The sequence below is a fragment of the Acartia tonsa genome, chromosome 14 (genome assembly GCF_053477335.1).
Source record: "Acartia tonsa isolate MP-2025a chromosome 14, ASM5347733v1, whole genome shotgun sequence".
In the NCBI taxonomy this organism is placed as follows: Eukaryota; Metazoa; Arthropoda; class Copepoda; order Calanoida; family Acartiidae; genus Acartia; species Acartia tonsa.
In genome coordinates, this window is record NC_137273.1 from 9,095,173 (window position 1) to 9,122,136 (window position 26,964).

At 35.0% G+C, this 26,964-nt stretch overlaps 3 protein-coding genes across 8 annotated transcripts in view; 1 reads left to right on the forward strand and 2 right to left on the reverse strand.

The window, feature by feature from the left end:
* The window catches only part of CSN8 (COP9 signalosome subunit 8), an 18,521-nt gene extending 4,897 nt beyond the window's left edge, over positions 1-13,624 (reverse strand). For all 5 annotated transcript variants that reach the window (XM_080148981.1, XM_080148982.1, XM_080148985.1 and 2 more), the window contains exons 1-7: positions 13,515-13,624; positions 8,792-8,852; positions 8,458-8,574; positions 7,785-7,852; positions 6,856-6,956; positions 6,191-6,282; positions 5,518-5,652 (exon numbers count right to left, since the gene is read on the reverse strand). In XM_080148981.1, coding sequence (XP_080005107.1) covers positions 5,549-5,652; positions 6,191-6,282; positions 6,856-6,956; positions 7,785-7,852; positions 8,458-8,574; positions 8,792-8,852; positions 13,515-13,547 — 576 coding nt within the window. In that variant the 5' untranslated portion in view covers positions 13,548-13,624 and the 3' untranslated portion in view covers positions 5,518-5,548. The remainder of the gene's footprint in view (positions 1-5,517; positions 5,653-6,190; positions 6,283-6,855; positions 6,957-7,784; positions 7,853-8,457; positions 8,575-8,791; positions 8,853-13,514) is intronic.
* LOC145306673 (exostosin-1b-like) overlaps positions 1-26,964 on the forward strand; it is a 145,207-nt gene that overhangs the window by 93,563 nt on the left and 24,680 nt on the right. The gene's annotated exons all lie outside the window — the stretch shown is intronic.
* LOC145306674 (stAR-related lipid transfer protein 7, mitochondrial) overlaps positions 13,589-26,964 on the reverse strand; it is a 15,177-nt gene continuing 1,801 nt past the window's right edge. Inside the window, exons 5-15 of the mRNA XM_080148977.1 lie at positions 26,122-26,203; positions 25,678-25,769; positions 25,247-25,293; positions 24,388-24,447; positions 23,309-23,349; positions 22,799-22,868; positions 22,102-22,203; positions 21,680-21,774; positions 21,199-21,286; positions 20,734-20,799; positions 13,589-14,857 (exon numbers count right to left, since the gene is read on the reverse strand). Of these exons, the coding sequence (XP_080005103.1) occupies positions 14,791-14,857; positions 20,734-20,799; positions 21,199-21,286; positions 21,680-21,774; positions 22,102-22,203; positions 22,799-22,868; positions 23,309-23,349; positions 24,388-24,447; positions 25,247-25,293; positions 25,678-25,769; positions 26,122-26,203 (810 nt within the window). The 3' untranslated portion in view covers positions 13,589-14,790. The remainder of the gene's footprint in view (positions 14,858-20,733; positions 20,800-21,198; positions 21,287-21,679; positions 21,775-22,101; positions 22,204-22,798; positions 22,869-23,308; positions 23,350-24,387; positions 24,448-25,246; positions 25,294-25,677; positions 25,770-26,121; positions 26,204-26,964) is intronic.

The window sequence follows — 26,964 nt, forward strand, 5'->3', positions numbered from 1 at the left end:
ATACTCTGATGCACAATCTTATCCGGTTCAGAAGTTATAAGTGTGCATTCGTGGCTGATATTCAGAAGTTCTACAATTCATTATTAGCTACCTATGAAGATTCTCAGCTGAAACGTGTTTTTTTCGCTGATACAGTTGATGGAGAGCCAGAGGTCTACCTTACCAAAACCATCAATTTTGGTGAGGCCTTGGCTGGAGATATGGCCGTGACCGCCCTCAGACTCACTGGTCGTATTTTTGGTGGACGTTCCCAGCAGGATGTTCAAGATGTTTATGGATCTGAGAAGATTAGAGGTTGTGACGTTGTAGCCCAGCAGGATGTGTGGAGAGATGTTCAGCAACCACTCAGTTCTGAATTTGTTTTGTATCAAGATCCTCCATCGGTCAAATTGGAGACTTGTACTTACGTGGATGACTGTTTGAGCGGTCATAACAGTAAACCTGAAGCTGTCCAGCTGGTCCAAGAGCTGGAGGATATGATTGCACCTGGCAATTTCAAATTTAAATCTGTTGTTTATTCTGGAGATGATGTTGACAGTGTAAAAGTTCTGGGCCTTGTATGGGACCCTAAACAGGATAAGTTGTTCCTACCTGTCAGAGCCAATCACGGCGAGAAGATTAAGGGTAGAAAGTTACTGGAGGATCTGGATCTGGAGGACCTCTGGAGAAGTCTACCTGAGTTGATAACTAAACGTGAAGTTTGGAGAATTGTGCAACAACTTTATGACCCAATGGGTCTAGCAGCGCCATTGCTGCTTAAATCCAAGCTTTGTCTGCGCTCAGTTTGCATACATGGATGTAACTGGGATGATGTTATACCTGGAGAGTTGAGGTCGGAGCTCGTGTCCAGCCTCCAGGACCGTTCGGCACTTGGAAATGTGTCGTTCAGACGTTCGATGGTTCCTGATAAGCCGTTGGGGCTTCCAATGCTTGTTGGTTTCTGCGATGCATCTAACCAGGCCTATGCAGCCATCACCTACCTGAGATGGCCAGTTCCTGGAGGATATGATGTAGTTTTGTGTTGCGCCAAGTCACGTGTCGCACCAGTGAAGATTGAGTCTATACCAAGGTTAGAAATGCTTAGTTGTCTAATTTTGGCAAGGCTTGTGGATACTGTTGCCAGAGCCCTACCTTTCAACATTTCTGGCAAAGTGTTTTTTAGTGATAGCAGCTGCGCCCTAGCTCAGCTATCCAGTGACAGTGTTATGTTAAATGTTTTTAACAGTCATCGTGTTTCCGAGATACAACAGTTGACGAGCCCTGAAGATTGGAGATGGGTTCCAACCCAGCACAACATTGCTGATCTGGCAACGCGTGGTTTGTGTACGATTGAGGATGTACAACCTGGATCTACATACCAGGATGGTCCAAGCTGGTTGCGCCTGGAACAGGACCAGTGGCCCGTTAAGACGGCGGGTGAGGTAAATGCATCCATTCCCGAGAGCGAGCTAAATCCCAAGATGGCGAAGCTCAAGGTAATGTTCACACAGGTAGTGGACAATGATTTCTGGAGGTCCCTGGCAAGAAGGACCTACAGGCAGGCAAGGAGGACTGTGGCCGCAGTTCTTAAGGCTGCCAACTGCTTTAAAATGCTGCTTGTCAAGAAACGTGGCGTTGCAACAATTGAGGATGGTGTTAGCAACGATGATAGTTCTAAGTATTTTGAGAACTATACTTTCACAAATACATACATGGATTCTGTTTGTGACCTGTTTTTGACTTCCTTCAACCAAGAGAAGGAGATGACCATGGACGCTGAGGGGAAATTCGACTCCCTTCAACCTTATCATCACAAGGTCCAGGTTTGTTGGCCCATTGTGGGTCATGGTGGATGTTATCCTCTTAGGACATTTACAATATTGAAAATGTCCGGGAGAGGAGATGAGGCTCTTGAGGCCGCTGCTGGAGGCCCCAGGAAGATTATGAAGGACAGCCCAGGTGTTGTCTTGCTCAGCCGCCACAACAGGCTGGCGCGGCTCATCCTTCAACAGTCCCACGATGAATTGGGGCATGGAGGCCATCGTAAGACGTTGGCGCAAAGCCGCAGGTATGCATGGATCACACATGGCCGCATGGAGGCTATGAAAGTGGTCAAGAGTTGTGCTGCATGTTCCATTGAATATGCCAAGCGTTCGAGTCCCGCAATTGCTAATATTCTGCCAGATCGTGTCGAGCCCTCTGTGCCCTTCAAGGAGGTGCATATGGACCTTGCGGGGCCGATCGAAGTTACGAAGCCTGGCGTTGGTACCAGGAGTTCCAAGACCAAGTACAAAGTTTGGTTGTTGATTGTGGCCTGTAGATTTACACAGGCTGTGTTTGTTGATGTGTTGACTGATTATTCAACTGAAGCCGTGCTGGTCGGCTTGAGAAAACTTCAGGCGTTTTACAATATGCCTAGAAGGGTTACCACAGACAGAGGCACCAATATGGCTGGTGCCAAACGAATTATGGATGAACTTTTGAAGGATACCCGAATGCATTTTGAATGGCATCTGGTGCCCACCGCAGCACACTCGTTCGTGGGTACTGTGGAGAGGCAGGTTGGGCTGGTCAAGCGTGTGTTGAACAAGAAGTTGGCTGGTGCTACTGTAACCTTCAATGATTTATTGGTGTTGTGTGCTGAGACTGCAAGAGTCCTGAATTCTAAGCCATTGACCTATGCCACCCAAGGAGATGACGTCAATTGCTGGAGAATAATTTCACCTGCTGATCTGTTAGGCGGCAGGACCAACGATGCAATCTGCACCTTTGAGACAGGTTGTAAAGAGCCCATCACCAGGAGGCTGGAGAACTTGGAGGAGTTGACCCGTCAGTTCCATCAGGTGTACAAGGAGCAGCTCATGCCTGAGCTACTCAAGTCCGTCAAGTGGCGCAGCAACAAGGTGCTGCTCGAGCCGGGAGACGTGGTGCTGATCGACGATAGCACAAATTTGATGAAGAAGTTCAGATTGGGGCGTGTGGAAGAAGTGCGCCCAGGTGGGAGGACCGTGGTTTGCAAGTTCAAATTATCAGATGACGCAGCCGCCACGAGTAACGAAACTTCCGCAAGACGTCTGCTCAAGATCAATCTACCCAAAGTTTAGTATAAGTATCGTTCTTGTTTAACTTTGCAATTTATTTTACGGTAGATTTATCATATATTTTTTTCGAAAGACAAAAAACGCAAATTTTGACGCAATTTCGTTTAAACTTTCAAATCGACGCAAGATTTTTTTTCATTTGAAATGCAAACTTAAGTTATTTATACGTTTACGCAGTTTTTTCAATGATTTAAGTCTTTCCGGGACCAGGGATTTTTTTCGCGGAAATTTTCCTAGGTACCTACGCAAATACGAACATTTTCATACTTGTTTGATTGAAATTCGATATGATAAAAAAGTAACACAATGAGATTTTTTACATCATATAAATATTTCTTAAGATTTATTATAATCACATAGATAATTTAATATTACATATATATTAAAATTATTTCTATTTACCTTTTAACCGATGTACCTAAAGAAAAATGCAGATTTTTTTCGTCTTGAATTAAGTAGATTCTTTGAGTTCGAAGATTTAAGCTTAATAAGACCGCTCTATAGTGTATCTTAGCTCTGTTACCTCGGCCAGACATACTACAGAACGGCAAAACTAAAGCATAAGATAATTTTACTTTGATTGCTTTGATTGATGATTCTAAAGTTTCTTGAATTATTCATGATTCTTTTAATTTTTGATTTGATTTAAACATCACTAATTATGTTTATTTTCAGTTGATGGAGCCCTGCGCCAGAAATCCTGTCGGAAATTATGCAGTATCAAAAAATTGTGATGGAAAGACATAACGTCCGTCAGGATAGCTGGAACACGGCATTATTAATATTTGAAAGATTGGTTAGTTTGTATCTTGAGGGGTTCATTCTAACTGAGGCCCCAAATTGCCTTAATTTTGACTGTATGAATATGTACAAGTTGCTTTCTTCTTAAAACAGAGAGAAATTGCAAACTCAGCATTTAGAGAAGTTCTTTTCTTATAATTGAGCTTTTGTTTTATTTTGGTAATTTAATTTGCATATTTCAGTTGCAATTTTATTTTATGCAATTTTGATTCACGAAGATTTAAAATTGTGAAATTTTAATTTTCCGATGTTTGATGATTTTTTTACAGTCATATTTTATTTAGATAAGTATCTATTTTATTAAACATGTTAGATTTAAGGATTTACCTATCTTATCTAAGAATGTCTAGATGTAAGCCCGAGTATTTTTCCGCTGGAGAAAATGCTTAATTTTGAGAAGTTTTTTATGAAAATTCTATTTTTCTTTTCTAGCAAAAAGATTTAGTAGAAAAAATGTCATTATTTAATCTTTCTTTCTTTTGATTAAAAGCTTGAGTTGATTATTTAATTATTGATGCGATTTTTAATATAAAAATCATTTGCCTATTATTATGTAGGTACCTAATCAAAGTTTAGGTACTATTGATTATTAATTCATGTATTCGCAATTACATGGTCTGTAATTCTAATTTTAATTGAGATTATGAGGCCATGATTAATGAAATGTGTGAGTGGTAAATGTGCATTTCATGAATGTTGAATGCTTTTCCCATTCCTTATTCCTATCCTTATGTGGTAGTGGAGTCGGTTTGAGTTATTGTGGTGTTCGTAAGTTACCATAATTAATTTTAGGCCTGATGGCCATGCCATTTTAAACTCTTGTAAATTATGCGTTATGAGATTGTGATTTTGTGGACACTGTCTGCACGCATGATGTTAAGATGAGTTATTGTGTTCGATTCCCAGTGACTAGACGGGTGTGTGTTGGAATGATTTTCTTGTATTCCCTGGCAAGTTCAAACCCATTAATTCCCTTTTCCTTACACCAGAGAATGAGTGTGTTACGCGGCATTCCTAACTATCTCCACGCTTCGCTTGTAAACAAACAAAGGCGCGCACATTTTTTCCTTGTTGATTCCCATGTGAAGAGCTACGTGAATAAAAATAATGTATTGGATGGATATACATGCGCTCTAATCCGTGGAAGATCTCAAATAAGCCTTCCTGCTTAGTTTGACATATAATGTGGTAAGAATTTATCTTTAATTCTTAATAATAAGTGTAGTATGGTATATTTTTACGAAGAAATTTAAAACATTAATTTTTCAACAAATAGACCATTTAACTGCTAACTTTTGACATACGAATATTTTCCTTAATTTTATTGATCATTTGAATCTAAAATTATCAATTTCTGATGCTATTTAATATGTTTCGTGCCAATTTAAAGTTTTTTAGAAATTTTATATTTTTAATTAAATTGAAATCACGCAACCTCGATATACAAAAATAATAAACCATTAATATTATGTAATTAATTTTTATATTTTTGTTTTAGATGCACCGTTTTCATGGTAATAAATACACATTTGTAAACATTCACATGTTGGTCATTCGGAGGGCTTGGAGATTAAGATTTCGTGTACGGCAAGGCATGCGTACCGAAACATGTAGAATTGATTGCTATAATAGCTACCCCTGACAACATACAAATGATAATATTACAATCAGTTTTCTAGATAAGCAATAAAGTCTGCTATTCTTTGTTGTTGGTTGCTCAGTGAATCTAGTTGCATATTCTCTTTCTTCTTACACACAGGTCCAATCATACCTAAATAAACATCAAGTTTTAATAGCGAAGATTCTCTATAATTTAATTTGTCTGTCCGTCTGTAATACTATGAATGATATGTGATTTTCTCGACTGCTATATAAGACAGAAGGTTTTAATTATGGGTGATGATTCCCTCTCCCAATGAACGTCAATTTTATGATTTACTTGGTCCTTCTGTCTGTCGGCCATGACTCAAAAGACAAACATACATTTTTCTATAAGATTTTTCGCATACTCTCTCTATTTCTAAACATCTATAACCCAACTTTGTCTTGTTTGTCTATACATGATCTCTGTTACTTATTACCATACTTTAAGTCATGTTCGAACTGTACATAAGGCATGTTAGAATAATCCTATTGATGTCAAGACTGTCAGCACAAACATTCCTGTAACTGTAACTGACAAAATAAGACACAAAGCTGTCTTATGTATTTATTAACATACACCATATCTAAGACGATTATTCTATTATACTACTATGTATCAAGCATGGATTAAAGATCTTAACACACTATAAATGCAAGATTAATACCTGTTTGTTGATTAAAGGTCCATCCCAGATCTGTTATGAGTTGACCAGCAGCTGCCTCGTCCAACCCAACAAATTGAACAAAGTCAGACATTCTAAACAACCATTGGATTTTAATGTAATTATAAACGCATATATTTTCTAGAATATTAATATATCCGCTAAGCAACTATAAGCAATAACGGATAAATTCACAGTATTCTGTGTCGGAACAATCCGACACAATTGATAGTGATCAGGTTATAGAAAGGGCATTATTTTAATTTATACATATAATGAGTCAACTATAAAAAGTTGAATTTTTTAGAATTTAGCTACACTCTGAGAAAACATTGTCTAAACTAACGTTCTAACATTAACAAAACTTCTCCATGTTCAGAAAGATTAACTATGGTGTCTAATAAAGGAAGAGGACGACATTGAGCTATTAACTACACGGGTACCCAAAATTTTTTATAACCACTTTATCTTAGAAACTTTATGTACTTTTACTGAATTTTGATTGGTTATTTCAAAACTGATAAATGTCCAAACGTTCAATCTACAGCAGGGGTAATTTTGTTTATTATCTTTTGGGATAAATAAATTTCGTCTATTGTCTTATCCTCTCTCTGCGTCTAAGGGACCATCATGAGTGATAAATCTTAAGTATATTATAAAATCCATTCCTAATGGAAGCGTAAGCTTTGCTGACAAGTTGAATAGCTTCTTCTCTGAAGTTTTTAAGGGTATATTCCATCAAGGGGGCTACAGGTTCTGACCAGTCATTCTAAAATAATAATTTTAAAGATCTTATGTATAGGAATGAGATCAAAGGTGTATATTTTGGATGTTATCCCCTGCAAAAGGAGGGGGGGGGGGGGGAATGTGGGAAAGGGAAAAATAAAGAAATAAACAGCCTGAAAACATTTTTTCCCCTTCTTTGAGGGCAAAACTATACACCCCTGAGTGATAAACAACTCAAGGATATTGCGGTAGGTAAATGTTCAGGGTATGAGCTTCATGTGCTTAATAACCAACCATAACCTTCGTATAAGAGGTGTCCTTCAATTCTAATGCATACAACCTAACATTTGATTGATAATAATGCTGATGAACAAAATTCCCCCTTTGTAGATTTAAACTTATGATTGAAAAGTTTGTACCAACTAATCAATGTAAAATTAAAGTCCACAACGTTTTACAGCCTAATATTGAAACAGCAAATTAATAAAACTTTGGGTCAGGGGTGTATATTCGACACAGGATACCCTGCTAAAGGGGGGGAGACGAATAAAACAATATGTAGTAGTGGTAAAAAAAATGAAGAACAGTTCTAAATACATTTTTTTCACGTCCTTGGGGAAAAAAACAAGAAAAATATGTGGGAGGGGAAAATAAATAAAATAAAAAGAATTATTTTTTTTTCCGTTCCCCCCCCCCCCCCCCCTCCTTGGGGGAAAAAACTTGAGGGAAAAAATGAAATATTTTGCAGCAGGGGAAATTAAATAAATCTTGTACAGAATAAACACCCATGCTTTGAACACAAGAATGATTTAAAGTCCACCATCCACTCCCTCCCTGGAAATAAATGTATAATTTGTTACTAGGTACTTACTTGTAATGTTTGAAATACTCTAGGATTGTCTCTGTTCCAAATACTTTTACCAACCTCCCAAATTTTTCCTAAAAAAATATTTAAATATTAGTTACCTACCTAATGATTTATAGCTTTATTTTATATTTAAATAGAATAGTCAAACTTACAAAAGTAACTTTGGATATCCCTTGGTTCAAATAAAAACTAAGATCTTGTAAACGGATGAAAATATCATTCACAATAGGCCAAATACAAGAGCCATAAATTCTGACCATGGAGTGATAAGCTTTCAAATTCCAGTGAAAAGAACATCCAGAAATGTATTCAGTGTTAGAGCAGCTAAATTCTGGAATGATCTTCCTGTTCATGTGAAAAAGGCCGTGACTTAATCTACATTCAAGAAAAGAATTGATAGTCATATTCAGACCTCTTACTATGACCCTTCTTGGGTTCTTAAGAGTAAAATAACAATAAACATGTAGAATAAATGTAGAATGTGCATCACCCAAATTAAGAAATATGGAGCCAGAAAAAAAAACCGAATAAGAAAACGTAATTATAAAACTTTTGGTACTTAAAGAGTATAATTAACAGCCAAATCAAATGTCCACTCTCCAACCTCACTGGTATATGAAACCTCCAATTACCACTTGGAGTAAAGCCACTAGAGGACTAAATATAATAGACCTACCCAATTCAGGAACCTCTGTTTTAGCCGATTCAGGTATCCGCTTCCATAAAAACTTGGCTTCTGGCAGGCGACCCAAGGCAAGGTAGCCAGCCAAAAGTTCTGTATATATCTCATTCCCTACAAATAATGAAATTTATTTAGGAGAAGTGAGCCAGTATGTGTTCTAACTTTTAGGATATTATAAAAAGGAGTATAACGTTTATATTTTGCATGGCAGTTTCTTTAAATGGAACACATTCTTTAATGGAAAAAAAGCATATAAAAAATGGTATAATTTGTAGGTTTTTTTATAGCACAGCTACTTAGTAACTAGTTTTCGAATGTTCGTACATACCTGCTCTTCCCTCTCTGAGTTGTGCATCTAGTTCCTGTGTTTCCAACTTCTTCACCATCTCCCTACACGCCAATATTTTACAAATCATCGGAACATTACAGTGCCTCTAACAACATTTCAGGGGTGAATATTCTACATAGGATCCCCGGCAAAAAAGGGGGGAATAAAAAAAATATGTTGGAGGGAGAAGATAATAAAAAAAAAATAGGGAGCACTGATAACATTTCTTAAATTTTTTCTCCCTCAGCTCCTTGGGGAAAAGTTAGAACAATATGTAACAAAAAATGGAGTAAAATAAGGAGTACTTAAACCATTTTATTCCTTTCCTGGGGAAAAATAGGAGAGGAGGGGGGGAAAGAAATATTTTAGATGCTGAAGAAAAAAATAATCTAGTGCAAAATATTTCTATTGCGTATGTCATTTTTACAGGCAGCTTCCCACAGAGTGCCTAACAGAGCACAAAACCTGCCCTTATTATATGAAATTTTTATTATGTATGTTTTTAAATACCTTAATAAGATAGGGTAAGGGGGGGGGAAGTTTCGGTAAGGGGCTATTCTCGGTAATTTTGACCTACCTTCATTAAATGACCTTTTTCTCCATGTTCCTTTCAAATGACAGAAAAAAACATAAAAGCAAAGGGGGGGGGGTTTTTAATGCAACCATCTCGTAATCAGTGAGCAAATGGCACTTAGAATTCGAATTTCGAGCTGAAATTTTGCATGGGTAATCCTTGGTAGGTCTATTTTCCCTAAATCGAACAAAAAGTTGGAAAAGTAACAGCTGGCGGCTGCAGCTCAGCCGTTTAGCCGTTTTTGGCCTATTTTTAGGGCAAATTCATCATTATTTACGTAGGAATCAACTTTTTAAAACATAGTTTTGGTTTAATTTATATTAAATGATAGCAATAACCATTTTTTAAATTTCTAGTACCAGCTGCTTAACGGCTAGAACCGGCTGAAAACGGCTGGGAGCGGCCAAGAGTATGAAGAGTAGATAGGGCTTGTGACATGTCTAGGGGTAGGTTTTTATGGGTGCTGAGCTCAAAAATACTACTAAAAATAGTGACGGCCAATCCATATGGCAGCTGGGTAACAGCTGCAGCTCAGCTGCGAGCGGCCAAGAGTAGAATGAGTAGATAGGGCTTGTGACGTGTCTACGGGTAGGTTTTTATGGGTGCTGAGCTCAAAAATGCTACCAAAAATTGTGGCTGCCCATCCATGTGGCAGCTGGGTAACGGCGGCAGCTCAGCTGGGAGAGGCCAAGAGTAGAATGAGTACATAGGGCATGTGACATGTCCAGGGTTAGGTTTTTATGGGTACTGAACTCAAAAATGCTTCTAAAAATAGTTTCGGCCAATCCCTATGGCAGTTAAGTAATAGCTGCTGCTCAGCTGCGAGCGGCTAAGAGTAGAATGATTAGATAGGGCTTGTCACGTGTCTAGAGGTAGGTTTTTATGGGTGCTGAGCTCAAAAATGGTACCAAAAATAGTGGCAGCCCATCCACATGGCAGCTGGGTAACGGCCGAAGCTCAGCTGCGAGCGGTCAAGAGTAGAATGAGTAGATGGGGCTTATGACGTGTCTATGGGTAGGTTTTTATGGGTGCTGAGCTCAAAAATGCAACCAAAAATAGTGGCGGTCCATCCATATGGCAGCTGGGTAACGGCCGAAGCTCAGCTGTGAGAGGCCAAGAGTAGAATGAGTACATAGGGCTTGTGACGTGTCTTGGGGTAAGTTTTTTGGGTACTGAGCTCAAAAATGCTCTCAAAAATAGCTGGGTAACGGCTGCAGCTCAGCTGGGAGAGGCTAAGAGTAGAATGAGTAGATAGGGCTTGTGGGCTGTAGCTGTTACCCAGCTGCCATATGGATGAGCCGCCACTATTATTGGTAGTATTTTGAGCTCAGCACTCATAAATACCTACCCCTGGACACGTCACAAGCCCTATGTACTCATTCTACTTTCAGCCGCTCCCAGCTGAGCTGCCGCCGTTACCCAGCTGCCACATGGATGGGTCACCACTATTTTTGGTAGCATTTTGAGCTCAGCACTTATAAAAACCTACCCTAAGACACATCACAAGCCCTATCTACTCATTCTACTCTTGGCCGCTCCTAGCTGAGCTGTAGCTGTTACTCAGCTGCCATATGTGGATTGGTCGCCACTATTTTTAGTAGCATATTTGAGCTCAACACCCATAAAAACCTACCCCGAGACACCTCATAAGCTCTATCTACTCATTATACTCTTGTTGGCGCGCAGCTGAGTTGCAGCTGTTACCCAGCTGCAATGTGGATGGGTCGCCACTATTTTTGATACTATTTTTGAGCTCAGCACCCATGAAAACCTACCCCTAGACACATCACAAGCCTTATCTACTCATTCTACTCTTGGCCACTCGCAGCTGTTACTCAGCTGCCATATGGATGGGTCGCCACTATTTTTTGTAGCATTTTTGAGCTCAGCACCCATGAAAACCTACCCCTAGACATGTCACATGCCCTATGTACTCATTCTACTCTTGGCCTCTACCAGCTGAGCTTCGGCCGTTACCCAGCTGCCAAATGGATGGGCTGCCACTATTTTTGGTACCATTTTTGAGCTCAGCACCCATAAAAACCTACCTCTAGACACGTGACAAGCCCTATCTAATCATTCTACTCTTAGCCGCTCGCAGCTGAGCAGCAGCTATTACTTAACTGCCATAGGGATTGGCCGAAACTATTTTTGGAAGCATTTTTGAGTTCAGCACTTATAAAAACCTAATCCTGGACACGTCACATGCCTCATGTACTCATTCTACTCTTGGCCTATCTCGTCTGAGCTGCGGCCGTTACCCAGCTGAGCTGCGTCCATTACCCAGCTGCCATGTGGATGGGCCTCCACTATTTTTGTTAGCATTTTTGAGCTCAGCACCTATAAAAACCTACCCCTAGACACGTCACAAGCCCTATCTACTCATTCTACTCTTGGCCGCTCGCAGCTCAGCTGCAGCTGTTACCCAGCTGCCATATGGATTGGCCGTCACTATTTTTAGTAGCATTTTTGAGCTTAGCACCCATATAAACCTACCTCTAGACATGTCACAAGCCCTATCTACCCTTTATACTCTTGGCGGCTCCCAGCCGTTTTCAGCCGGTTCTAACCGTTTAGCAGCTGGTACTAAAAATTTTAGAAATTGGTTATAGTTATCATTTAACATGAATTAAACCAGAAATATGTTTTAAAAAGTTGATTCCTACGTAATTAATGATGAATTCCTCTAAAAATAGGCAAAAAACGGCTAAACGGCTGAGCTGCCAGCCGCCAGCCGTTACTTTTCCAACTTTTTGTTCGATTTAGGGAAAAAAGACCTATCAAGGATTACTCATGCAAAATTTCAGATCGAAATTCGAATTCTAAGTGCCATTTGCTCACTGATTACGAGATGGTTGCATTAAAACCCCCCCCCCCTTTGTTCCTTATTAAATTGCCTACAAAAAAGTATAAAATGAATTTTTTGTGAGATGAATATTAAAGGTACTTATTGGGTCTCAAAGTCGGACGAAAAATTTTTTTTTTCCAAAAATTTTTTAGTAGGTGTGTAAAGATCGACCTACACAAAAATTGGTAAGACCTAGAGCTGATCTGAAAAACTTTTTGAACTAGAAATTGCCCGCTTTTTCCAAATCCGTTGAGAGCTTTAAAATCGGGTTAATATTTTTTTCAAAAATGACCAAAGTTGGCGCCGGGGGAAAAATCGGTAATTTCAAAAGAAATTAAAATTCAACTTTTAAGGTCATGTTTTCACGTTTTCTTTTGTCAAATCTATTATTCCATATGGACTTTTTAAGAATTAGGCCTAAAAATGAATAGAACAGATAAAAAACAAAAAAAAATTAATTTTATTTTTTTAATCAAAATTTTGCGAGGAAAAAAATTAAAATTTCTGGTCCTTTGAAAAAAAAATATTTTTGACATAGGAGGAATAGACCGATCTTTATGAATTTTTTTGTGGTTAATCCCAATCACCTATACTAATTATGATTTATTACGCTTGTTTGGTCGTTTGGCCTTTTTTCATCGATTTTTTTAAGGTTAAAATGTAGTCAAGATTTTTTGCAAAGATGACACTTTTGCTTCAAATTCAATTTTTGAGGTCAATTTTTAATCAATTTTCATGTTTTTTGGGCTAAATCTATAGTTCAATGTGAGCTTTTTTAGGATCAGGCCTAAAAAGTAATAAAATACGTTTTTTTCTTATATTAATTTTAAGTTTAAAAAAAAAAAAATTTCGAAAAAGAAAATCGAAAATTCGCGTCTTTCAAAAAAATTCATTTTTAACATAGAAGGAATAGTCCGATCATTATGAAACTTTTTGTGGATAATCCCTATAACCTATACTAATTATGATTATTTATGTTCGACTGGCCGTTTGGCCGTTTTTCATCGATTTTTTTTAGGTTGCAAAAAATTACCGATATTTCCCCCGGTGGTGGGGAAATATCGGTAACTTTTTTGCGGTCAATTTCGGCCAACTTCTAAAAGTCCTAGGATAATGTCCTTTTAGGACCTGATAGTCCTTTCCGTAAGCTTTCTACTGGTCTTGGTTTCATTTGAAAATATTAATATTTACCCCATTTTTTAAAAAAAAAAACCGAAATTTCCCCCCCCCCCCCTTACCCTAGGTATACAAATCAAAACTTTATTTTCTGTTTTGCAGATTTAAAAAAAAATATTGACGTTCCTAATATCCTCTACAGGACTAACAGCAACCATTTTATCTCAAATTTTATCACAACTTCTGTAAATTATTGTAATCTGAAAAATTTCTAGGTAAAAAATTCAAAGATTTTGCCTTTTATTTTTTTGTTGTATGGAGCATAATCTTAGTGATATTGAAGGAACTTGAACAAAAATTCAGTGAACAAGTGTATGACTATTATTAAAATGGAAATTTTACTGCTATGAATTCACCATAATGGGAAGTTCAAAAGGTTTTCCAAAATAATTGTCCAAATCCCTTATAGATACTAACAATATATAGATATTGCTCATAGAATATAGAATTAAAGATTTTATTGACTAGGGTACTGATTAGCAGAAGGATTTGTCAACCAGAAAAAAAATATTCTGCCTCAAACTTTTTAACCAATTGCAAAAATGTTTTGCACGAGTTAATGGAAGAAAATCAAACTGGGAAAAAATAAAAGGCAAACAGTTTTTTTAGGCTGAAATATCTCTCCTTTTTAGGTTGTTTAAGATATTAATTTGATTTTACAAGAATTGTTTTAAATCGAAGGAAATATTGTTTTTTTGTCTTTTTGAGCAAATCCACATAGAAAAATCATAACATAAAAATATTCTTTAAATCAATTAAAAATTATCAAAATATTTGAAATTAAGAAATAATTTCATTCAATAAAAACAATAATAACAAATTGATATTTCTCTTCAGAATTGTTTTTAAAAACCTCAAATTATTTTAGTAAATTACTATATGGCAACTAAGTGAATAATGTAAATTTGTTGATATTTTGGACTGATTTATAATTCATATGATCTTTTTTACGATATCTGTTTAAAGGCATGTTTAACCATTTGTTATTCAATTCATTTCTATTTTCAGTGACATAAAAATGGCTTTAAACAGTTATCAAAATGTAGGTAGAAAAGTGGATATGTATGAAAAAGATTTACTAAGTTTTAACATTTTTAAACGATTAAAGATGTCTCTTTTAATCCAAGTATTACATTGTAATAAAAGTCGAAACTATTAGAACATTTTTCATAAATTCTCCGCTTTAAGAATGTATAATTCATATTTTAGTTGGGACATGTAAATGAAATATAAACATATTCTCCTACCAATATTCATAAGCTTGTTAAATACAAATTACTTTGTATTATTGTATTAGGGAGCAGATTAATTCATCTTTCATTTACGTATCACTATAACCAAGTGTTTTATGCAAGATAGTATTTTTGAAGGATAGGTATCAAAGAATATTTAACAAGAACATCAAGCATACATTCTGGTAGAGCCACCAATATAGCTGTTCTCGTCATTAGAGGACGTTTCAGTGGACCTAAAATACATATTTTCAGGGCGACCACTCCAAAACAAAAAAAATATAGTATTTTTATAGTATATTTTTAAAATCCATATAGTATATATAGTATATTTTTTTGAACACATATAGTATGATATAGTATCGGACTTAGAATTATTTAGTAATACATAGTATATACATCATCATTAATAACTCAAAGCAAAGCTGTTATCAAAGCAATTTCACAAATAAGGGGCTTACTCTGTGATTATTAGGCTAGGTATTAATGTGAGACTATAGGTTATTTAGGATAAAAGTTTACTTTTGGTTAGTATTTCACATATATTTAATCATTTTTTGGATAGGTCTCAGGTTAAGGTGCTACAGGCTAGCTGGAAGGTGGTTTCTGGACAAGTAAAAAAAATTAAATTTCTGTTTGAAGGGTTAGAGATAAACTTATAAAACAAAATATGCATCTTTTTGGATGTTATTAACGTAAAAGAAGAAAAAATTTAAATAGGCCTCCAAGTTCTGGTCTTACAGGCCTGCAGGTCCACTCTGGACAGGTTATAGATAATTTTTTTAGTTGAAGAGTTAGAGGCCAACTTATAAAACAGAATATGCATCTTTTTGAATGCTATTTACATATCTGAAGAAATCTAAAATCGGCCTCCAAGTTCTGGTCCTGTAGGCCTCCAGGTCCACTCTGTGGACAGGTAAAAAATTCAAAGGGGTAGTTTCACGAAATGCATTTGAACTTAATTTAGTGAACTGCATATTTTTTCCTGGTCAATTGGTTAAACTGCATTTATATGGCATATAATTGAAAGAATTTCAATTTTCTACCACGTAGTTTTTAAAATATCAAGACTTGAAAATCGTCTTTTTAAATTGCATATATCACAAAAAGACTATTTTCAAGTCTTGATATTTTTAAAACTACTTGGTAGAAAATTGAAATTCTTTCAAATATATGCCATATAAATATAGTTTAACCCATTAACTAGCAAAAAATATGCGGTTCACTAAATTAAGTTCAAATGCATTTTGTGAAACTACCCCTTTCTTTTTTAAAGAGCTAGAGGTCAACTTATAAAACAGAATATGCATCTTTTTGGATGTTATTAACATAACTGAAGAAAAAAAATCGACCTCCAAGTTCTGGTCCTGCAGACTCTGCATGGAGAGTTCACAACGGTCTAAGGGTGGAAATTTGGCAAAAAAGTCATGGTCAAATTTTCTTATTTTAACTTGATATTATTGATTTACATACCCGAGCTCATGCATAATGGATAAGGAAAAGAAAAAAAAACGTTTGGAACTAAGTTTTTTTTACTTCAGTGTTGGGTTAAATCAATATTTTTTGAAGAGCAAAAATCTACTTTTTATTTTCTACCTAGATATGAAAAATAATTTTTTTTTGCATAAATATCTATTAAAAACTAATTTCGTTCATATTCTTTACAAATATATACACCAAATCAATAAATAAAAACATTTTTATTATATATTTTACCTTATAAGTGTTAATTTTATGCCTTGAAGGTAAATTTATGAAATAATTTTCGTCATTTTTTAATTGAAAAATTTAGCAAAAAAAATTAGTTTTCGTCATTTTACTCTTAGTTGCGCTGCCGACCCCATACCAAACCATATATGATTCTAAATTTTGAGAATATAATACAACTTTTAGTTAAGTTTCCAGAGTGGGGTCGGTAGCGTAACTTTAAAAAATTTTAATCTGAAAATTGCCTGTAAAACCTAAATTTGGGGGGGGGGGGGAATTACAAATCATAACAGCAATCTTAATTTCTCTGTTATTCCATTACTATTAAAGATAATTGAGTAAAACTTTTTAAAATTAATCAGTAATTACTTGAGAAACAATAATTTTAAAGGAAAACCGCGACTTACCCGCAATACCCGCAAAAAAAGCCGCCGCCCGCAGATTTTAAAAAACAAAACATTTGTTGCATATAGGTCATTTCTTTTTTGGTTTTAGTGTTTAGGGAAGGTGTTTGCAACTCTAGTCCTTAGAAGGAAAGTGCAAAATAAATTTTGTAGTAGCCTAGCTACTTTCAAATTCGCAAAGTCCGTCAGTCTGTATATATCGATATGTAAACGTCGTGAATTTCTTTGCTACGACTCAAGACGGTTGAAAGAAAATCTATTTATGAACAACCATCTAGTGTAAGATTTGTTTGGTCCGTCGGTCTGTCGTTAATTCTCTTACAGACATTAGATATCTGTAGGGAAAATTTGATCTACTACGCAGTTTTATTTTGTAAGAAAGCTGTTTTCTTTGTGATGATTAAGCTTACCAACAAGCATCTACTCTTTAGTTCACTTGGTCCCCTCATCTGTCTGTAAAACTCTAAGAACATTAAGATTTCAAAGAGTAAATGTGTTCGTTTCTTCTGTCTTTATTTATGTAAGATACAAAGCATTTTTATGTTATGATTTAGCTGGCAAATACTGTTTTAGTCTATTACTTGGTCTACCGATTTTTCTTTACTGTTCTAAAATGAATTAAAGTTTGTTTGATATCAATTTTATGATGGTTATCTTATTTTTGGTTAGATAGGGAGGGGGGGGGGGGGGGGCATATATTCAAAAAATATTTAGTTCAGTTATAAGAATACTTTTTTTCTTTAAAACTCAGTCTGATACCTTTAAAAACAGAAGTAAAATTTTAACTTCTGGTTTGGTAGTAGAAAGGGGGGGGGGGGGTGGCGTTGTTGGCCCCTGTAGGCCCTTGAGGGACAGTACTAAATTTAAATATGTACATATAATGGTAGACTATACAGGTAGAAAAATACACATAAGATAGTTTACAAAAAAAATTAATCAATATCTTTAATAGGAAGCTTGATTATCCAGTCTCAATATTCATTTTCTTTAAGTTTAAAAAGTCCTAACCCCTCTTAAATAAATTATAAATATCAAAAAGCAGTTGTAAGTGGATAGAAAAAGGTGTATTATAATACTTTTATTCAAATATATCAATCTTTTCTATTGACTCCAAATAGCCAAAGGATGTAGCAAATAACACGGCGGAATTCGGCGGTAGACGGCGGTTTTGGCGGTAAATTCCTATTATTTATTAATAATCGTTTACCTAGAGTAGAATTTGATTCAGGGAAAAAATTTGGTTCAATTATCTTTAAAAATAACATAGTAGTAAAAAAAATTATATTTTAAAAATCACCCCTTTTTGGTTACCCCCCAATCACATTCCTGTGCACGCACCTATACATGACCAACTTTAAAAAGTTGCCTAATGTAATATATTACTCATAACTTTTTATTTTAATGAATTCGGACTGGTAGAAGTGTAAATATTTAAATTTGATTAAAGCTATACCAAATTTCCACTAAACCCCTTAAATAGACCATAGTGGAGTTGAACAACAAACTTCCCTTAATTGAACAGTTAATGGTATATATTTGTAAACAAAATGAGCTTATATTTGGATGTTATTTATATATTTGAAGAAAAAATAAAATTGGCCTTCAGGTTTAGGTGCTGCAGGCCTCCAGGTGGACTCTGGACACGAATAAAATAAAAATTTTAAATTTAAGGAGTTAGAGGTTAATTCATTAAACAACATAAGCATCTTTATAGATGCTATTTATATGTTTAAAAAAAAATGACAATCGACCTCCAGGTTTTGATGCTGCAGGCCTCCAGGTGGACTCTGGACAGGTAAAAATTTAAATTTCTTATTTATAGAGTTAGAGGTAAGTTTATAAAACACCATAAGCATCTTTTTAGATGTTATTTACATATCTGGAGAAAAAATACAATTGACCTCCAGGTCCAGGTGCTGCAGGCCTCCATGTAGACTCTGTCCAGGAAAGACCTGAAATTGATGGCGGATTTTAATTTTTTCTTCAGATATGTTAATAACATCCAAATAGATGCATATTCTGTTTTTAAGTTGACCTCTAACTTTTCAATTTATAAATTTGAATCTTTTACCTGTCCTGAATGAACCTGATCTTGGATCCCGATATGTTAATATTATCCAAATAAATGCATATTCTGTTATATAAATAGACCTCTAACTCTTCATCTAAGAAATATTATTGTTTACCTGTTCAGAGTGGACCTAAAGGCCTGCAGGACCTGAACTTGGAGGCCTATTCATATTGTATTTTCTTCAGATATGTTAATAATCCAAAAAAATACATATTCTGTTTCATAAGTTGACCTAAAAAAATAAGAGATTTTATTGTTTACCTGTTCAGAGTGGACCTAAAGGCCTGCAGGACCTGAACTTGGAGGCCTATTCATATTGTATTTTCTTCAGATATGTTAATAATCCAAAAAAATACATATTCTGTTTCATAAGTTGACCTCAAAAAAAAAAGAAATTTTATTTTTTACCTGTCCAGAGGGGACCTGGAGGCCTGCAGGGCTTGACCCTGGTTGCTAATTTTCAATTTTTTTCAGATATGTTAATAAAATCCAAAAAGATGCATATTCTGTTTTATAGGTTGACCTCTAACTCTTCAAACAAAAAAATTGAATTTTTACCTGTCCAAAGTGGACCTGGTGGCCTGTAAGACCAAGCATTGGAGGCCAATTTTAATTTTTTCTTCAGAGTTAATAACATCATAAAAGATGCATATTCTGTTTAATAAGTTGTTCTCTAAATTAAAAAAATGTTCTACCTGACCAGAAACCACCTTTTAGCCTGCAGCACCTGAACCTGGAGACTTATCAAAAAAATTATTAAATATAAGAGAACTACTACCCAAAAGTAAACTATTATCCCAAATAACCTATAGTCTCACATTAATACCTAGCCTAATAATCACAGAGTAAGCGAAAGTGGCAAAACTCCCCCCTCACCCTTAATTTAATTCTATGAAAAATAACTGATATTTATATCATAATCACAAACAAAAATATATTTTAAAGGATTTTTTCATCTCTTTCTTAAAGTAGAGCTTTATGCATTTTTGTCGTATCACAGTATATAATAAGCCCCCCGCAGGGGCTAGAAATAGGAGAAAACCTACTGTGAAAATTAGACAAAACACTCCTTAAGAGGCGTTGTCGATAAACTGACAATATTCGTTTTTTTGTTATATAAATGTAATATTATATAGTATATATAGTAAATTTTGTTCAAATAAAGGTAATAATATATCTATAATACAAAGTAGAACGATGTCTGTCTGTCCGTCTGACCGTCTGTCCGTCTGTCTGTCTGTCTGTCCCTTAAGATCTCGGTAACCACTGAACCGATCGGATTCTACTCTTCAGGGTATCTACCTATTGGTCCTGTGGTGGTTTTAAGCTATTTTCTCGGGGGGTGGGACACCCCCAACCCCCCAAAAAACCAAAAAATCCCCCCCCCATTTTTTTTTTTTTTTTTTTTTTTTTCAAGGAGATTTCCATGGTCCTTTACGATTTTCGCAATAATTTTTTTTATCACCTCTTGGGGCAAAGCCCCTAGAGGCTAGGGGCGAAGCCGCTAGTAGTATATATAGTAATTTTTTGTCATATAGTATGATATAGTATCCAAATTCATCCTATATAGTATAAATAGTATATATAGTATGCAGTGGTCGCCCTGTATTTTGTTACTGATAAGAGAAGGAAAAAAGTTCCAGATTTTATTCCACAAAGGGTTCATGTTGATTAAATGAAAATGTTTTCGGAATGATATTTCGAATGAAAATACTTTGCCTTCAAATTTTCACAAACGTTGAGACAAATTAATTCATTTTTTTGTACATATTAAGCTTGTTATTGTAATCAAAACAGAAAATAATATAAAATCCAATAGTAGTAAAAACGCTATTCGCAAAATAGTTTTTCTGAAAATATATTACTGTGATAAAAAGTAGAAAATAAATCAAAGATGTAAGTAAAGAATTTTTTTTAAAAAGTCACTTACTTTGCAAGTTGATGAGGGGGGTAGTTTTCAACCTCTTTCTTTTTTCTATACTGCAAACATGCTTTCCTGTAATATCAATAAAAAATAACAAGGATGACAACACCCATAAAAGCGAAGCTCAAAAATTGAGATGGTTAAAAGTACATTCTCAAGAGTTGCTGAACTTCATTACAATGAAAATACTTTGTTAGAACTTAAATTTGACATTGACTGTTAATCTGTTGTTTTAAGACTTGATAAAGAGATATAGTTCCTTTGCCTATTACAAGGCGTCTTATCGTCCCAGAAATCTCAAATCACCATTGGTCAAATTCCAAAACAAATGGCCTGCACAGCGATTAACTGTAGAGGTTTGAAACCTAAAGGGATTGAAAAAAAATTATTCCTTTAAAGTTTTAAGTAGTCTGTTGAGTTTTATACACAGTACAAAACGCCACCAAAGATAGATAATCATAAAATACTGACCTAAGATTTCCCATAAACTCAGGCATGCCCCGGATGGCCACCCATGTGATGACGCTTTCTGGAAGCTTCACACCTGGATTCTCAAATCCTACACATTTCAAGAGATATTTATAAAAAACAAACAAACCTTACTTTAACTTTTTTTTTGGAACGAACCCTATATAAATGATTTTAAAAAAGAGGTAGGATGTCTATGTGATTTCTTATCCTACTTCTCAAGAGTGAGGTTTTTTTGATTCCAGTAATGTCGGTAGCAAAATTCTTGCAAGAAAAGTTGTACTTGGCAAAATGAACCCAATTTTTAGGATTGTAACCTGCCTCCTCTCTCCCTCTCTTATAAGTAACCCTATCCGCCTGTAGGGGCAGAGCCGCTAGATTCTATTATCAGTAAATACACCCAAAAAAGCTATAAAGATGAGTTTTCATTTGTAAACCCTTTCATTGTAACTTCCCCTTCAAAAAAAAATAATGTTTAAATAACCTGAAAGAGCAAACTCTAATCCCATTTGATCTGAAGAAGTGGCGGGCTGTACTGTAAGAATTGATTCGTAATCTTCAACTCCAACTACGCTACGACTGAACAAAAATGTAATTTTCTCGGCTGAAATTAAAGATAGATGTCTAAAAACTCTGGCACACATAACACAGTACAATGTGAATATTGTTACTTATAAAAGATGTCGAACATTTCTTCTGCAGATTCCCAAAACTTTATTTTTTATTTTTTCTCAGTCCATTTCGGTTGTTCTTGATATCTAAGCATTTTATACTGATAATGTATTACTATAATAAATGTTATCTTATCTATTTTTATGTTAAAACTAACGATTTTCCATTCCAATTCAAAAACTGATTTAAAGTAGCTACGCTAATACAATTCTTACAAAAAGTGCAAAAAAATACCTTTGATTGTCTTTGCATTTTTGATGCTGGGCACTTTTAGAAATAAGAACAGTGCGTCCTCCATCAAAATTATGTACAAGTTGTCTTGAGCAGCAGTAGTATCTGAAAATAAACTAGTCAGCCACTCGTTTCAGAGATATTTGACTACATAATGACAGTACTTTTACAAGCAAAAAAGTAACTCTACGAACCTAGTAATAGTGTCTAACTTTTTTTCTTTGTGACGTAACAAAAATCCATCTCTTTTTTAAGGGTTTCCTTTCCCAATCCTCTCTCATCCTTCGATTTTTGTTACGTCACAAAGATAAAAAGTTAGATACTATTACTAGGTTCTAACTCTACATAAGACCCTCCCTATTAAACAAAGTTTAATGGCACACAGGACAGGGCTTTGTCCATTTTAATTGGAGAAAGATTAATTTATCTTTGATTGTACTATCTTCTACCAATGTATTCAAAATAATGAAATTTGCAGTATGGCTTCGAAACCGATTTATATCAGCTGGATTAGAACCGGTTCTCAGCTATACTGCAAAATTATGTCAGTATATCATCGTATTACAGAATTTTTTTGACGAATAAATAAGATTGGATGGTTTATACAAGTTTTACTCTCCCGATATGATGCGATAAATAACTATACTTTCAAAGGACTCGCTTTTATTGAACATTATTGTTCTTGTTAAAACTTTAATACCTGTTTGCAAAAAATCTAGGCCATATAACCTCCCAATAGTAAATTTCTTGGTCGGAAGAGGTCTTCTTGTCTGTGAAAAATATGTAAGTATTATTAATAAAAAAAATATTAAAGAAGGAGGGTGAACGTTTAACTGTTCAAAAACATAAGAAAATCAAATTAGGTTTTCGGTGGTTCCTTCGTCACTCCAATGTACCACATTTGATTTCATTAAAACATCTGCCAAGTTCTGTAACTTTTTTTTCAGTATGGCTTCGAAACCGCTGGATTAGAACCGGTTTTCTGTCATATTGAAAAAAATTATCATCATGTATCCTACTAGATTTGTATTATGACAATTTACCACAAATAAGAAAATAAAAATCATAAAATTAATATCCGCGGAAGCTGTCTATAATACTTTCCACCCCCCCCCCCCCCCACCCCTCTGAAATAATAATTTGACAACTACATAGAGAAAGTAAATTACAAATCATAGTTTAAATTCAATTGATTTCTGAAAATATTTACCTACAACCGAACATTTAGCAGTGCTGTTATCCCATTCCATTCTAAACAGAAAATCAAATATTTCAATAGGATGAAGAAATGTGCTTGTGTTAGTCAATAAGATTTTTAACATAATCCATCACCAATACATAAAACGACTCCAAGTTATATCCTAAGCCTGTTATAAAGAAAGCAGGGGTGTATATTCTGCACAAGACTCTTTTTTTTTTCCCGGCTGCAAATTTTTTCCAGCAAGGAAGAGGATAAAATGGGAAAATATTTTTAAAACTCTTTATTTTATTCATATAATCCCTCCTCCCACATATTCTTTTAGTTTTTTTCATCATTGAGTGGAGAAAAATGGAAAAAAAAATGCTTTCAGTTCTCTTAATTTTTACATCCCCCCCCCCCCTCAACCACACATTAATTATTTTTTACCCCCCCCCCCTCAGTCGGGTCAATTTTGAAAATATACACCCCTGAAAGAGAGACATTATTCTTAATAGGGTTGGCAATCCGTATCCGGATCCGGAATCCGCCCAATTTTTGGCCAATTTTGGAATCCGAATCCGGAATCCGTTTTTTTAAATAGCGGATTCGGATGCTTAATTGGTAGGCTAAAATTAGCGTCTTGAGTTTTTTCTTTCAACTTCCTCTTTTTGAAGGCAAAGATTATTATCATTATTTACGATATCTTTTAAGATCTGGTTTGATTCTCGAAATGAATTATAAAGAACACCAAAAACATTATTTTTTGGACATATGTAGCACTCAAAATTTTATATTTAAAAAAAAGCCTTTTAAAATATTGCTAGAATCCAGAATCCGCCAAAAATAAGAATCCGAGATCCGCGGGAATCCGCCATTTTTTTGACGGATTCTTTTAAGAATCCGGAATCCGAATCCGGTCCAAAAATTTGACGGATTGCCATCCCTAATTCTTAATAATATTGTTTCAGATATTTGGTTTGACATTTATTTAAAAATTATGGTATATGATTTTTACTACAAATCTGGGCTGTACAACTATATGCCTTAGCAGAAAAAAGTACAATATTACAATAGGTACCTATTCAAAATTTATGATAGTCAAATGTTACCTAAAATCTGAAGTATCAGTCTGGACTTGGATAAATTCATCTGCAGTCACGTCATCGAATCTATTCAATAAAATATCAAATATTAACAAGGCCGATTACATTTGTAACTAATGTGTAATATATATAACTTAACACTAGGGTTGGCAATCCGTATCCGGAATCCGCCCAATTTTTGGTCAATTTTGGAATCCGAATCCGTATCCGGAATCCGTTATTTAATAGCGGATTCGGATTCTTAATTGGTAGGCTAAAATTAGCGTCTTGAGTTTTTTCTTTCAACTCCGCCTTTTTGAAAGCAAAGATTATTATCATTATATATAATATATTTTAAAATTTGGTTCTATTCTCGAAAGTGAATAATGGAGAACACCAAGAACATTAATTTTTAGGACATATATTGCACTTAATTTTTTTTTAAAAGCCTTTAAAAATATTGCTAGAATCCGAATCCGCCTTTTTTTTGGACGGATTCTTGTAAGAATCCGAATCCGGTCCAAAAATTTGACGGATTGCCATCCCTACTTAACACAAAAGCATAAATTAAGAGGAGAACAAAAAAATTAAGGGAGAGATAAAGAGTTGAACTAAAAAGGTGGACTGAATAAGCAAGAGTACTTTACAGGGCTTGATACGTTTGAAATAACTGAATAGAAAGCACCAATACAGACTGACAAAAAGGAAGAACAGGCACGTTGATCTGGAAGGAAGATTAGCCAGAAATGAACTATAAGTAAAAAAAATGCATAGAAATGTTTGTTTTTAATTAATAGTATTGACAATTAAAAGTTTTTACTGTGCTACTTATGGAAACACTTACCTATACTTCTTAAAACAATATTAGTTTCATAAAAGAACTTACTTGCCGTACATCTTGTAAAAATACATTCCCTTCATTGTAGGATGCTCCTAAATTAAGAAGTGATAAGATATGACATTACATAAAAAATCCCTGTTATTAGAATTCAGGCCCCAAACATGGTACCTACCTAGGTAAACCCCAAAAGACAATCTCATCTAACGCGGTTTCTTGCGATACATATTATAACAATTTGCGCATGGTAACAATATGTCCCGTCAAATGTCAAGACAATTCCTTGCTGTAAGATGAATATTAAAGATATCAGGATGGAGGGATTTCCGAGGCACTCTACACAAAATCGGATGAATCCGAGCTAAAAATACCAATTTTCAATGATTTCGGAGTTGACTTTATTATAAAATAATTGGCGGATTAATTTTAAACAGATCCAGATTGCCACCCCGCCCAGATAGAAATACTAAAATGCTAACCTTTCTCCAGACAAGAATATCTTTACGCTCGAGAAATGGAGTCCAGCCATCAACATTTTCAGAATGCAATCCATAAACAGATTTAGGAGAATCTAAAATAACAAAATGAACTTTAAAATTTGTATAATAAGAACAGCTGGCTGACAGGCAGCACAGCTCATGTAAAAGCATAAACAATCAGATATTTTTGTTCATTTCAGATTTTGATGTTTTTAATAAAGAAAAACAATTAATGTCCATTATGATCTGAAACAATTGAGTTGTTTTATTGTAAGGAGAGCTTACAAAGGACTCGAGATAGTTTTAATCTTATTCATTTTAATTTTAGATTTAAGTCTTGATGGTATGGTTTCATGCTATTATTTGGTTACACCCACTCACCTTTTAATGCAAACCCCTAGATGATAGTGGCGTATCCGCTGAAAATATCAAAATAGAACTTACCTTTGCATCGACAGTAGTCAACTCCTTCAACCTCCTTATCAATACACAGTCTCTTTTGGCACTTCTGGCAAGTCAGCGTTTTCTATGCGAAAAAGAAATTATGTCAAGTATTTCATCCACGTGATTTTTATGGGTGATCATAAGTCCTCAGAAAGTTCAAGGTTTTCTTTTCATTATTTGGTAAGTGTTAAACTAATCCTATTCCTTACTTTGTAATTTTTTACAAATAGGATTTATTTCCTTTGTCATAGGTATAATTCGTAACAAACTCAACTTTTTAAATTAAAGTCAGGGGTGTATATTCTGCAAGATTTATATTTTTCCCCTGCTACAATTTTTTTTTATTTTTCTTCCCATCCCCCCCCCCCCCCCCCTAGTTTTTTCTCACCAAGTAGGGGGAAAATGGAAAAATATTTAAAGAACTCTATATTTTATTTATTTTATCCCTCCTACTACATATTTTTGAAGTTTTTTCACCAAAGAGGGGGGGGGGGGGGATAGAAAAATGTTTTCAGTTTTCTTAATTTTTACATTTTCCCCCCTCCAAACACTTATTTTTTATTCCCCCCCCCCCCCCCTGAGCAGGGGATCCCATGTAGAATATACACCCCTGATTAAAGTGCAAAGCTACTTCAGTATTTGACCAATAATAAAGCTAAATGAAAACAGAAAATTTCCAGTTCAATATGCTACCTATCAACTTTACAGTTATTAAATTGTCTTGGTTCATATATAGGTGGACAGATTACTATTTAAAATCAAAGGATTGGGAGTTTATTTATTAAAGATAAAATATCTACTACAAACAACAAGGACAATGTTGATTTTATTAACTATACCAAG